Source organism: Salvelinus alpinus, chromosome 26 (assembly GCF_045679555.1).
Source record: "Salvelinus alpinus chromosome 26, SLU_Salpinus.1, whole genome shotgun sequence".
NCBI classification, from domain to species: Eukaryota; Metazoa; Chordata; class Actinopteri; order Salmoniformes; family Salmonidae; genus Salvelinus; species Salvelinus alpinus.
In genome coordinates this window covers 9,002,170-9,015,916 of record NC_092111.1, presented here as the reverse complement: position 1 = coordinate 9,015,916, position 13,747 = coordinate 9,002,170, and the positions used below count along the sequence as shown (strand labels likewise).

Sequence of the window (13,747 nt, the reverse complement as noted above, 5' to 3'; positions counted from 1 at the left end):
GTTTTTTGTCTTCGTTGTTTTGTCGTGTCTAAATAAATATCATGTCTAAGTATCACGCTGCGTCTTGGTTCAATCCATGCTCCTCCTCTTCGGATGAAGAGGAAGAGGAGAACCGTTACACACTGTTACCACAAGAAATCTTAAGTCTTATTACATACAGCCGGGAAGAACTACGTCAATTTACCAACATTACAACCAGGAATACGACTTTCCTGAAGCGGATCCTCTGTTTGGACCACCACCCAGGGAAATGGATTGGATCCCAGTAGGCGACCCAAAACACTGGCACCGCAGAAGTGGCAGACGGAGCGGTCTTCTGGTCAGGCTCCGTAGACTGGCACATCGCACACCGCTCCCGAGTATACTACTCGCCAATGTCCAGTCTCTTGACAACAAGGTAGACAAATTATCAGAGTCGGTAGAGCCACCCGGTTTCTTCACGCATCGCGCTGACAGAAACAAACATCTCTCTGGTAAAAAGAAGGGTGGGGGTGTATGCCTCATGATTAATGACTCATGGTGTAATCATAACAACATACAGGAACTCAAGTCCTTTTGTTCACCTGACCTAGAATTGCTTACAATCAAATGCCAACCACATTATCTACCAAGAGAATTCTCTTCGATTATAATCACAACTGTTAATCCCCCACAAGCAGACACCTCGACGGCCCTGAAAGAACTTCATTGGACTCTATGTAAACTGGAAACCACATATCCTGAGGCTGCATTTATTGTAGCTGGGGATTTTAACAAAGCTAATCTGAAAACAAGGCTCCCTAAATTTTATCAGCATATCGAATGCGCGACCCGGGCTGGCAGCATTCTGGATCATTGCTCCTCTAACTTCCACGACGCATACAAAGCCCACCCTCGCCCTCCTTTCGGCAAATCTGACCACAACTCCATTTTGTTGCTCCCAGCCTATAGACAGAAACTAAAACAGGAAACGCCCGTGCTCAGGTCTGTTCAACACTGGTCCGACCAATCTGATTCCACGCTTCAAGATTGCTTCAATCACGTGGAATGGGATATGTTCCGGATAGCCTCAGACAACAACATCGATGTATACGCTGATTCGGTGAGCAAGTTTATTAGCAAGTGCATCGGTGATGTTGTACCCACAGTGACTATTGAAACCTTCCCCAACCAGAAACCGTGGATTGATGGCAGCATTCGCGCAAAACTGAAAGCGCGAACCACTGTTTCATGGCAAGGCAACCGGAAACATGACCGAATACAAACAGTGTAGCTATTCCCTCCGCAAGGCAATCAATCAAGCTAAGCGTCAGTATAGAGACAAAGTAGAGTCACAATTCAATGGCTCAGACACGAGACATATGTGACAGGGTCTACAGTCAATCACGGATTACAAAAATAAAACCAGCCCTGTCTTTGTTCACTTTGAGGACAATACAGTGCCACTGACATGGCCCGCTACCAAAACCTGTGGGCTCTCCTTCACCACAGCCAACGTGAGTAAAACATTTAAACGTGTTAACCCTCGCAAGCCTGCCGGCCCAGACGGCATCCCTAGCCGCGTCCTCAGAGCATGCGCAGACCAGCTGGCTGGTGTGTTTACGGACATATTCAATCAATCACTATCCCAGTCTGCTGTTCCCACATGCTTAAAGAGGGCCACCATTGGTCCTCTTCCCAAGAAAGCTAAGGTAACTGAGCTAAATGACTATCGCCCAGTAGCACTCACTTCCGTCATCATGAAGTGCTTTGAGAGACTAGTCAAGGATCATATCACCTCCACCCTACCTGACACCCTAGACCCTCTCCAATTTGCTTATCCCCCAATAGGTCCACAGACGACGCAATCGCAATCACACTGCACACTGCCCTAACCCATCTGGACAAGAGGAATACCTATGTAAGAATGCTGTTCATCGATTACAGCTAAGCATTTAACACCATAGTACCCTCCAAACTCGTCATTAAGCTCAAGACCCTGGGTCTCGACCCCGCCCTGTGCAACTGGGTCCTGGACTTTCTGATGGGCTGCCCCCAGGTGGTGAGGGTAGGAAACAACATCTCCACCCCACTGATCCTCAACACTGGCCCCACAAGGGTGCGTTCTCAGCCCTCTCCTGTACTCCCTCTTCACCCAGGACTGCGTGGCCATGCACGCCTCCAACTCAATCATCAAGTTTTCAGACGACACTACAGTGGTAGGCTTGATTACCAACAATGACGAGACGTCCTACAGGGAGGAGGTGAGGGCCCTCGGAGTGTGGTGTCAGGAAAATAACCTAAGGAGATGATTGTGGGCTTCAGGAAACAGCAGAGGGAGCACCCCCCTATCCACATCGACGGGACAGTAGTGGAGAAGGTGTAAAGTTTTAAGTTCCTCGGCGTACACATCACAGACCAACTGAAATGGTCCACCCACACAGACAGCGTGGTGAAGAAGGCGCAACAGCGCCTCTTCAACCTCAGGAGGCTGAAGAAATTTGGTTTGTCACTGAAAACCCTCACAAACTTTTACAGATGCACAACCGAGAGCATCCTGTCGTGCTGTATCACCGCCTGGTACGGCAACTGCTCCGCCCACAACTGTAAGGCACTCCAGAGGGTAGTGAGGTCTGCACAACGCATCACCGGGGGTAAACTACCTGCCCTCCAGGACACCTACACCACCTGATGTCACAGGAAGGCCAACAAGATCATCAAGGACAACAACCACCCGAGCCACTGCCTGTTCAACCCGCTATCATCCAGAAGGCGGAGTCAGTACAGGTGCATCAAAGCTGGGACCGAGAGACTGAAAAACAGCTTCTATCTCAAGGCCATCAGACTGTTAAACAGCCATCATCAACATTGAGTGGCTGCTGCCAACATACTGACTCAAATCTCTAGCCACTTTTCTAATTAAAAATTGGATGTAATAAATGTATCACTAGTCACTTTAAACAATGCCACTTTATATAATGTTTACATACCCTACATTACTTATCTCATATGTATATACTGTACTCTATACCATCTACTGCATCTTGCCTATGCTGCATGGCCATTGATCGTCCATATATTTATATGTACATATTCTTATTCATTCCTTTACACTTGTGTGTATAAAGTAGTTGTGAAATTGTTAGATTACTTGTTAGATATTATTGTACGGTCGGAACGAGAAGCACAAGCATTTCGCTACACTCACATTAACATCTGCTAACCATGTGAATGTGACCAAAAATATTTGATTTGATTTGATTTGACACTAGGGTTAGGGGAAAATAATATAGGAAAATGTATTACGAAAAAGGTATATATATATTTACAAACAATGATGTGGGGGATTGGAAATTATGCAGACAATTAAGCTGATGGAAGCCACAATCCATCTGCAATATATATATATATATAATAAGTAAGCAATGTGTTGAATAAAGTGTTGACAGTGCTGAATAAAATCTTAAACATGAACTCACTCATAAAAACAGCAGCTCTTTGCTGTATTTGTCAGTCTTTCTCTCTAGTGATGTTTTTTAAAGATTTGAGATCTCACACAGTAGAGTTGACTATCGACTTCGCTGTGGGCTCGTGAAAGCTGCAGACCAATGACATTCCGTATTTTCTGCAGACACTGGGATCTGAGCTATCTGATTGACCAGCGGTAGGCCAATCTGTGCACTTCATTTGGTCTCAGTGTCTGCCGGGTTGGTGCAGTTTGTACTTTCAGACGCAATAACATGGTTAAAAATCCATGGCACCTGAATCACGTGCTGCTACCGCAAACAACACAAAACGAATAAAAAATAGGAAAGCAAGGGTATCGTTGGGCTTTTTACAGAAGTGTTAGAGAAGAAAGCCTTGGAGACCACTGCCCTAGTCCATGTAGAATAGAATTCTACTGGAGGTGTCGCATCAACACGCGCAGACAGATCCATCCGACAAGTCATCCACGCACATAGTTCTGGCACCAGCCATAGGGCTCTACACACTAACAGTGACCTCTGGCGTAGCCAAAACTACTCTTTCCCAAAGGCTTGTACTAAACTCAGCAAAAAAAGAAACGTTCTCTTACTGTCAACTGTGTTTATTTTCAGCAAACTTAACATGTGTAAATATTTGTATGAACACAACAAGATTCATCAACTGAGACATAAACTGAACACGTTCCACAGACATGTGACTAACAGAAATGGAACAATGTGTCCCTGAACAAAGGGGGGGGGGGGGGGGAATCAAAAGTAACAGTTAGTATCTGGTGTGGCCACCAGCTGCATTAATAAGTACTGCAGTGCATCTCCTCCTCATGGACTGCACCAGATTTGACAGTTCTTGCTGTGAAAAGTCCTCATGCCTCCTTGCAGCATGCCTAAGGCACATTCACACAGATGAGCAGGGATCCTGGGCATCTTTTTTTGGTGTTTTTCAGAGTCAGTAGAAAGGCCTCTTTAGTGTCCTAAGTTTTCATAACTGTGACCTTAATTGCCTACCGTCTGTAAGCTGTTAGTGTCTGAACAACCGTTCCACAGGTGCATGTTCATTAATTGTTTATAGTTCATTGAACAAGCATGGGAAACAGTGTTTAAACCCTTTACAATGAAGATCTGTGAAGTTATTTGGATTTTTACTAATTATCTTTGAAAGACAGGGTCCTGAAAAAGGGATGTTTCTTTTTTTGCTGAGTTTATGCATAGTATGATAGCACCAGCAGTTAGCTACCAACAGCTGGCAGACATGTTAGCATTTGGTTCGTTTTATCAGTGTTATTTAGATGGAAGTCGTGAGCTAAATGCAGTAGCTCTATAGCTAGATAACGTTAGCATAGAGGTATAGTAGCTCTTTCACTTACCCGGTTCACTTCCATGCTCACTGAAGCCTGTGATAATGCTCGGGTGATAAAGCACGCTCAAATCCGCCCGCCTCATTCTTACAAATTTTGCCCACTTTTTACAACGTTTTTCAATCCCTGTGTGACCATGATCTGCATTAGAGAAAACCTCATTACAATACTATAGCAATTGATTGAAGAGTTTTTAATTAGAGTTTTGTTTGGGTGCCCTAAGTTACTATTCTTCGTCTCGGGTCTAACAGCGCCCGTGCCAATATATCCTCCAAAACAGTGGCTTCTCGGGACTTACCACTTAATTATACACTGAGTATACAAAACATTAGGAATGCCTTCCTAATATTGAGTTACACATCCTTTTGCCCTCAGAACAGCCTCAATTGGTTGGGACATTGACTCAATGTGTTAAAAGCGTTCCAAAGAGCAGGTTTCTTAATGCTTTGTATACTCAGTGTATTACTCTTTAAATACACAATATAAGTATACAGTGCATTCGGAAAGGATTCAGACCCCTTGACTTTTTCCACATTTTGTTACGTTACAGCCTTATTCTAAAATGTATTAAATCAATGTTTTCCTCATCAATCTACACACAATATCGCATAATGACAAAGCAAAAACAGGTTAAGAAATTTTAGCAAATGTATTAAATAAAAAACTGAAATACCTTATTTGTACAAGTATTCAGACCCTTTGCTATGAGACTCGAAATTGAGCTCAGGTACATCCTGTTTCCATTGATCATCCTTGATATGTCTACAATTTGATTGGAGTCCACCTGTGGTAATTTCAATTGATTGGACATGATTTGGAAAGGCACACACCTGTCTATATAAGGTCCCACAATTGACAGTGCATGTCAGAGCAAAAAACAAGTCATGATGCCAAAGGAATTGCCCGTAGAGCTCTGAGACAGGATTGTGTCGAGGCACAGATCTGGGGAAGGGTATCAAAAAAATGTCTGCAGCATTGAAGGTCCCCAAGAACACAGTGGCCTCCATCATTCTTACATGGAAGAAGTTTGGAACCACCAAGACTCTTCCAAACTGAGAAATTGGGGTAGAAGGGCCTTGGTCAGGGAGGTGACCAAGAACCCGATGGTCACTCTAATAGAGCTCCAGAGTTCCTCTGTGGAGATGGGAGAACCTTCCAGAAGGACAATCATCTCTGAAGCACTCCACCAATCAGGCCTTTACGGTAGAGTGGCCAGACGGAAGCCACTCCTCAGTAAAAGGCACATGACAGCCTGCTTGTGATGAGTGATGAAGCTTAAAAATCATTATTTAACCCGTCTCCTCCCCTTCATCTACACTGATTGAAGTGGATTTAACAAGTGACATCAATAAGGGATCATAGCTTTCACCTGGATTCACCTGATCAGTCTATGTCATGGAAAGAGCAGGTGTTCCTAATGTTTTGTACGCTCAGCCTATATCTATAGCTATAGCTAGAACGATTGTATATGGTGTGGTATAAATGTTTAGCAGTGTATATTAACCACACTGCTAACATTATGCTTAACCCTAACCTTAAATTAAGACCAAAAAGCACATTTTTGTTTTTTATAAATTTTTACGATATAGCCAATTTTGACTTTGTGGCTTTGGTAACTAGTGACAACCATTGAGGGATGAGCGCCGTGTATGAGTGATGCGATCTGACGCAAGACAAAGGGGTAACAATAAAACACGTGCATATGTTTTGTTTGTGTGTGTGTGTGTGTGTGACAGAACGAAATGTGAAATATAGCCTATGTTTATTCCAGTACCTGCCACAAAGCATTACAGTAAGGTACGTGTAGATGTGTGTGCCTCTGTACATATGAACTACTGTTTATACGTGTTGCTTTCCTCACGTGAAACCTGCCACAAAGCATTATGTGTACTATACGTTCATGCGTGCTTCTGTACATATACACTAAATGTGTCTATTCCAGTATACCTGCCACGAAGCAGACCCTCCACATGCCGGAGTGCAGGGCCATCCTGACCTCCATGCTCTGGTTCTGCTGCAGAATGACGCCCTCCTCCATCAGCAGCCAGTAGTCTGTGGACACAGCCACTCCCACCAGGAGCAGGCCGCACGCCCCAAACACCGAGGACAGGAGTGTGAGTGCCCGCGTGCTGAACATGCTCATCTGAGGAAGAGAGGAGAGAGGATAAGAAAGAAGAGAGAGGAGGTGAGCGGACAGGTGAGGTTTGGGGTCGAGTCTATTTCAGTTCAGCTAATTCGGCAGATGAATGGAAAGCCTGGTTGAAATGGAGTTGGCCTCTCCCCTGGTGGGTTTTCTCATCAGAATAACTCAACAGAGACGATTTTACAGTAGAGGAACCACTTGGTTAGTTTTATCACTTGGTTAGTTTTAGAGGAAGAGAAAGCTTCTCCACATGACTGAATGATCCCTTTTATCACAATGCTTCACGTTTCAGTGAAGATAATTAACCAAAGAACAGTTTTCTGTCTTCAACTCATCTTCAAAGAGCAAAGACAGAGGAAAGTGTAGGATTATCTGCCAGTGTCTTTGGATACATAACGGTGACTACTGGTACATATGCTGCACATACTAACCTGGTTAAACCATGCTGAATGTTGCAGTCAGTCTGGTTTAACTACCCCCTGGGCACACACTGGTTGAATCAACGTTGTTTCCACACCATTTGGACGGAATTACGTTGAACCAACATGGAATAGACGTCGAATTGACGTCTGCGTGCAGCGGGTAGGCTATAGGTAGCATAAGCGGTGAATACATAAGCAGTGCTAAAAATGCAACACATGACTCCACAGCCCGCTATGCCAGTGAATGGAACGACCTCACCACCACAGAGCAGCGTGCTGCAAATTACAGGTGAGGCTCCTCCACTGACGACAGCTCTCCTCCTCCTCCACTCAACCATTTCACCGGTGAGGAGGAAGAAAAAAGAAAAACCTGCACGAGGGAAAGAGGAGGAGAGCAGGAGAGCAGGAGAGGAGGAGAGCGACTGTGGTGCCGAAACCAATGACCTCATCACTGATCTGAGATGCAGCACTGCACATTCACGAATGTCACAATGGATTTTTCTCACTCATGATGACTCACCAGTTACAAATATTTGATATGGTAAGAAGCAGCACCCGTTCTATCTCCCTCGCGTGAACATAGTCTACCCAGACCTTCAGAAATCCCTTGAATAAACATTGTCAACTCAAGAAGACAGTGACCGAGGGTAAAGGGAGGACTGTGTACGTGTCAAGATTCCCTCACAAGATTCCCTCAAGGCAACCACCGATGATTGGATAGAGGAGGAGGTGGCAAGGAGGTGAAACAGTTAGCATCTGTTGTGCTCGGTAGTTGTGTACTTGAGTCTGCAAGGTCAAACAGAATGTGAAGACGAGGCACGCCGTCGAATTTGAATGGGAGCTGAGAAGAGGCTTCTTTATAAACAGTGTTGACTGTGAGTGCTAGACATGGCAGCCAGAGAGAGGGAAAACACCAGTCTCAAACAGATACTATGACAATTTGTAGTAAAATCTCCTTCACACTACTGAGCAACCGAACTAAGCCAAAACCAACCTACAGTGCATTCGGAAAGTATTGAGACGCCTTGACCTTTTCCAAATGTTGTTACATTACAGCCTTATCCTAATGGATAAAAATACTGCATAATGACAGAACAAAAACAGGTTTTTATACATTTTCAAAACTGAAATATCACATTTACATAAGTATTCAGACCTTTTACTCAGTACTTTGTTGAAGCACCTTTGGCAGCGAATACAGCCTCGAGTCTTCCTGGGTATGACACTACAAGCTTGGCACACCTGTATTTGGGGAGTTTCTTCCATTCTTCTCTGCAGATCCTCTCAAGCTCTGCCAGGTTGGATGGGGAGCGTCGCTGCACAGCTATTTTCAGGTCTCTCCAGAGATGTTCGATCAGGTTCAAGTCTGTGCTCTGGCTGGGCCACTCAAGGACATTCAGAGACTTGTTTTCTGAACACTCCTGCGTTGTCTTGGCTGTGTGCTTAGGGTCATTGTTACTGTTGGAAGGTGAACATTCACCCCAATCTGAGGTCCTGAGTGCTCTGGAGCAGGGTTTCATCAAGGATCTCTCTGTACTTTGCTCTGTTAATCTTTCCCTTGATCCTGACTAGTCTCCCAGTCCCTGCCGCTGAAAAAAATCCCCACAGCATGATGCTGCTACCAGCATGCTTCACCTTAGGGATGGTGCCAGGTTTCCTCCAGATGTGACGCTTGACATTCAGGCCAAAGAGTTCAATCTTGGTTTCATCATAGCAGAGAATCTTGTCTCTCATGGTCTGAGAGTCCTTTAGGTGGCTTTTGGCAAACTCCTAGCGGGCTGTCATGTGCCTTTTACTGAGGAGTGGCTTCCGCCACACTACCATAAAGGTCTGATTGGTGGAGTGCCGCAAGGTTCTCCCATCTCCACAGAGGAACTCTAGAGCTCTGTCAGAGTAACCATCGGGTTCTTGGTCACCTTCTTGGTGACCAAGGCCCTTCTCCATGAATTGCTCAGTTTGGCCGGGCAGACAGCTCTAGGACGAGTCTTGGGGATTCCAAACTTCTTCCATTTAAGAACGATGGAGGCCACTGCGTTCTTGGGGACCTTCAATGCTGCAGAAATGTTTTGGTACCCTTCCCCAGATCAGTGCCTCGACACAATCCTGCCTCGGAACTCTACGGACAATTCCTTCGACCTCAAGGCTTGATTTTTGCTCTGACATGCATTGTCAACTGTGGGACTTATATAGACAGGTGTGTGCCTTTCCAAATCATGTCTAATCAATTGAATTTACCACAGGTGGACTCCAATCAAGTTGTAGAAACATCTCAAGGATGATCAATGGAAACAGGATGCACCTGAGCTCAATTTCGAGTCTCATAGCAAAAATCTATTTTCAATAAATTTGCAAAATAATCTAAGAACTGGTTTTCACTTTGTCATAATGGGGTATTGTGTGTAGATTTATGAGGAAAAACATTCATTTAAGATATTTTAGAATATGGCTATAACGTAACAATATGTGGAAAAAGACAAGGGTCTGAATACTTATGGAATGCACTGTATACACAGTTGTTGGAACCGTTCTGAAAAGGGCAATGTAAAAAATTAAATATCCAAGCCTGCACAGTTTGGTTGGGTTCGGCACGATGTGTGGAAAGGGTAATAGATACCATCTGGCCTTACGGATGGACAAAAGTAAGAGTAAGAGGCATGGATCGTGGACCGGGTCAATCCCTCATGGATCATTCATTATGGGCTCTCACATTTTGAAGCGGGGAAAGAGATGAGAAAGAACAATTCCCTTGATTCTTCATTCCCTTGAAACACTCTGGGCTTCAGTAACATGAAGAGACCTATGTTTCTCTAAGATGGGGCATTGGGGTGGATGAGATTCCCTTTGTAGTTAAAGCCTACAGAATAAACCACAATTCCCATGCTGCACCCTCAGCTAGGCTCCATTACGGCTGGGCAATTTGGACATTCATTTATATTGCAATGAATTGCCTGAATTGATGTGATAATGACAAATAGAATGATAAGTTTATAACATGAATTTGCACCACAGTTTTTTTATTATCCTTTAAACTACTGCTACTAGTTTGATGGTTGGTCAAATCAATTGTCCCATTAAAAATGACCAATATTAGCAAACGTATTTCATGTTAAAATGTCTCTTGTATAGGCTACTTATCGTATTGATCAGCAAAAAGCATGCGATAAGTGATCGGTATGGTCGGTGTCGATTATTTTTAGTCTATCGTCCCAGCTCTAGGCTCCACCACTTTGTGTTGGGACTGGGAGAGCTTAGGTTTCTGGGAGGAAATGTACGGAATGCCACTTGAATGGGGGGGATGAATAGTGAATGGTGGTTTATGTTATAGCATGAAGGGGGGAGGGAATCCATGAAGGGATAAATAAAAGAAGGGATCAGTAGAGGGAGAGTTTGGAGAGAGAGAGAGAAATAGAGAGAAGCTTCAAAGGAAAAATGTTTGAGGTCAGTGAGAGTGTGGATCTGTCCACTAGTATGGTGCTGAAATAACAGAATAATAGAAAGCTTAAAACTATGAGAGAGAGAGAGAGAGAGAGAGAGAGAGAGAGAGAGAGAGAGAGAGAGAGAGAGAGAGAGAGAGAGAGAGAGAGAGAGAGAGAGAGAGAGAGAGAGAGAGAGAGAGAGAGAGAGAGAGATAGAGAGAGAGAGAGAGAGAGAGAGAGAGAGAGAGGCTGGCTAAGGGGGAATATGTTTGAGGTCATGGTTAGAGTGTGGAGCTGTCCATGAGTGAGGTGCTGAAATACCAGAAAACTAGATAGCGTAAAACCAAGGACACTATTAGCCTATAGTCTCATGCATGGGTCCAAGCACACTACTGTAATGGGTCAGCTCTTTTTTGTAGCTTAAATAACAAACGTCACACTTAATTAATTAGATAGGTTTATTCATTAAGGTAGTAATGTTGGGTCATTAGCATACAGGTGATAAGTATGTAATAATATTAATATTTTTGAATAATTGAGACCTTCCACCAGTGAGGAATGGAGTCTGGGAATAGGCACTTTACTTGAGCTATTGTGCCCTGCATCATGCATCATATAGGGCTGTCACAAGAGTAGCATTATCCATTATCTTAACATGTCATGATGGGACATTAGCAGCGGATCCAATGTCAGCCTGCATGAAAACATTGGTGTCGAAAATGTCCCCACGTGTCATGACAATGTAATTCAATGTAACTCGTAATTCTAATGAGCGTGTTATGACATACATGTAGGTACAGTCCAATGGGACTAGGCTTCTCTCAACGAAATGTAGCAGATCCAGCGACTTTCAAGGACACACAGCCGTTTATGGAATCCAATACGAAGAAATACTTGGAACACTACGGAGAGTCACGGCGCTTCATTGTGCATTGTCTCCCTAGAACAGCGTTGAATTAAACATCCTGGGACAGTGTGATGGAAAGAAGAAGGGATGGATGGATAAGGCAATCTGGACCGATCATGGGTCAAGTGGACAAAGACAACTGCTGAGTGGTACAGAAACTACAACTCCCAAGGCACCGGGACCAGCCCCACAGTTGATATTCCCAGCTAAGTGGCCAATGAAGGCTCAGGAAGGGTGTCGTTTTCTGTTGAGGCGGCAATATGTTCCACTGTCAGCAGGCTCGGCCAACTGGCATGAAGAACGCAGTATTTAAAGCAGGGACGGGAAAGTAGGTCTGACATCAGCTTCTTGAATGAGAAAAACCATGCACAGGAGAAAGTACATGAAAAGCGCAGTAACGTACAGAGTGCAGTACATTGTATGAATGTACAGAGTGTAGTACATTGGAATCCATGAATGATACAGAGATAACGAACATCAAATGTGCTCAATGGGGGAAGAAGATCAACTGTAGGGAGAGAGTGATGGAGAGGGGGGCGGGGAGGAGACATGTCTGGGTGGGGACATGTCTAGGGAAAGACCTTGGCCCCAGAAAATGTAGGAGCATCCAAGAGCTCTGACTGAACCTACACATGCCTGTACAAAGCCCACTATTCTTACAGTGACGGGCACCAACCACCATTCACAAATACATCCAGGATCTATAAACGGCCATGTCTGTTTTCTTTAGCGTTATATGCAGAGGCATTGAAAGCTATTAAAACTGACTGATAGAGACAGGGATAACCCATCCGAGCATTTAAACTGGACACCCAGAGCCACACTTTCCCCCCCCACCCACCCACCCCAATCAAAAACTCGACACACACACACACAATTTTAAACATGCACATGGACCCAGATACAGAACAACTAGGCTACTGCAGCACACATCATATACCATCACATTCCCCTCAGGTTTCCCCAAGTAACAGGCGTTACTTTTAGTCTCCCATACCAACTACATACCAAAATTGTCGTGATTCCCATTCTCTTCACACATCCACACAGAGCTTTACCACACACTACAGTGCGCTGTTGCACGGCAATGAACAACGCTCACCAGTGGCAAAAGCGACACGGAAATTATTCTAATCGTCAAGACATGTCATGGGAAGGAAATATTCATGAAGGTAACATTCTCAGAGCCCGCCACACGCACATCTTGCGGGGAGCGAGAGAGAGAGAGGGAGACCCAAGGCAGTATATTATAGAATGACAGACTGCTTTTTCAGAATTTCAAACCCAAATGTCAGTCGCATGCATTTCTTGTGTGTATTCAGCCAGACTAAATAGATGCAGCAAATGTTACAGACAGACTGACTGTAGCCCACAACACACTGACAGACGGACATCATCATGAAACGTGTGAACTGCTATAACCCAAAATGAAAACTATGATGATGTACGATGAGACATTTTTCAAGACGGTTTATGAAACGAATGGTCATTTGTATAGCGTAATGATGACATATAAGCAACAGGCACTACTCACTCTTTCCGACCGTCCAAATTAATGGTGCAGCCGTCGAAAGATCCGCGCGCTAGGGAGCCTTGACGGATTGTGCAATTTTCCTTTTGCACCCCCCCCTCTCTCTCTCTCTCTCCCTCCTTCTCTCACTCTCTCTCTTGTGTTTCCCCGTATCTCTCTCTCTCTCTCTCTCTCTCTCTCTCTCTCTCTCTCTCTCTCTCTCTCTCTCTGACTCTCTCTCTCTCTCTCTCTCTCTCTCTCTCTCTACCTCTCTCTCGTGTGTTTCCCCGTATCGCCCCTTGCTCCTCTCTCTCTCTCCTTTGCCACCCTCCTTTCACTCACTCTCTATTTCAGCACTGCGGAGAATAGGTTGAATGGGCTATACCGAGGAACGCGCAGAAGATGCGTTGAAGCGCGGGGGAAAGCGCCACACAGATCGAGGGACAGAAAGACCGCGGAGAGTTGCGAGCGAAGACGTGCTACTTTTGCAAGGAGACAGACAAAATCCTACGACACAGAAGCAGGCAGGGACACGCAGTTGGGTTGGCTAT

The 13,747-nt window shown here is 44.6% G+C and overlaps 1 protein-coding gene across 1 annotated transcript in view; it reads right to left on the bottom strand.

The window, feature by feature from the left end:
- The window catches only part of LOC139554595 (voltage-dependent calcium channel gamma-7 subunit-like), a 31,585-nt gene extending 18,214 nt beyond the window's left edge, over nucleotides 1-13,371 (bottom strand). The window contains exons 1-2 of the mRNA XM_071367519.1: nucleotides 13,221-13,371; nucleotides 6,746-6,941 (exon numbers count right to left, since the gene is read on the bottom strand). Of these exons, the coding sequence (XP_071223620.1) occupies nucleotides 6,746-6,941 (196 nt within the window). The 5' untranslated portion in view covers nucleotides 13,221-13,371. The remainder of the gene's footprint in view (nucleotides 1-6,745; nucleotides 6,942-13,220) is intronic.
- Between the last annotated feature and the right edge of the window lie 376 nt (nucleotides 13,372-13,747).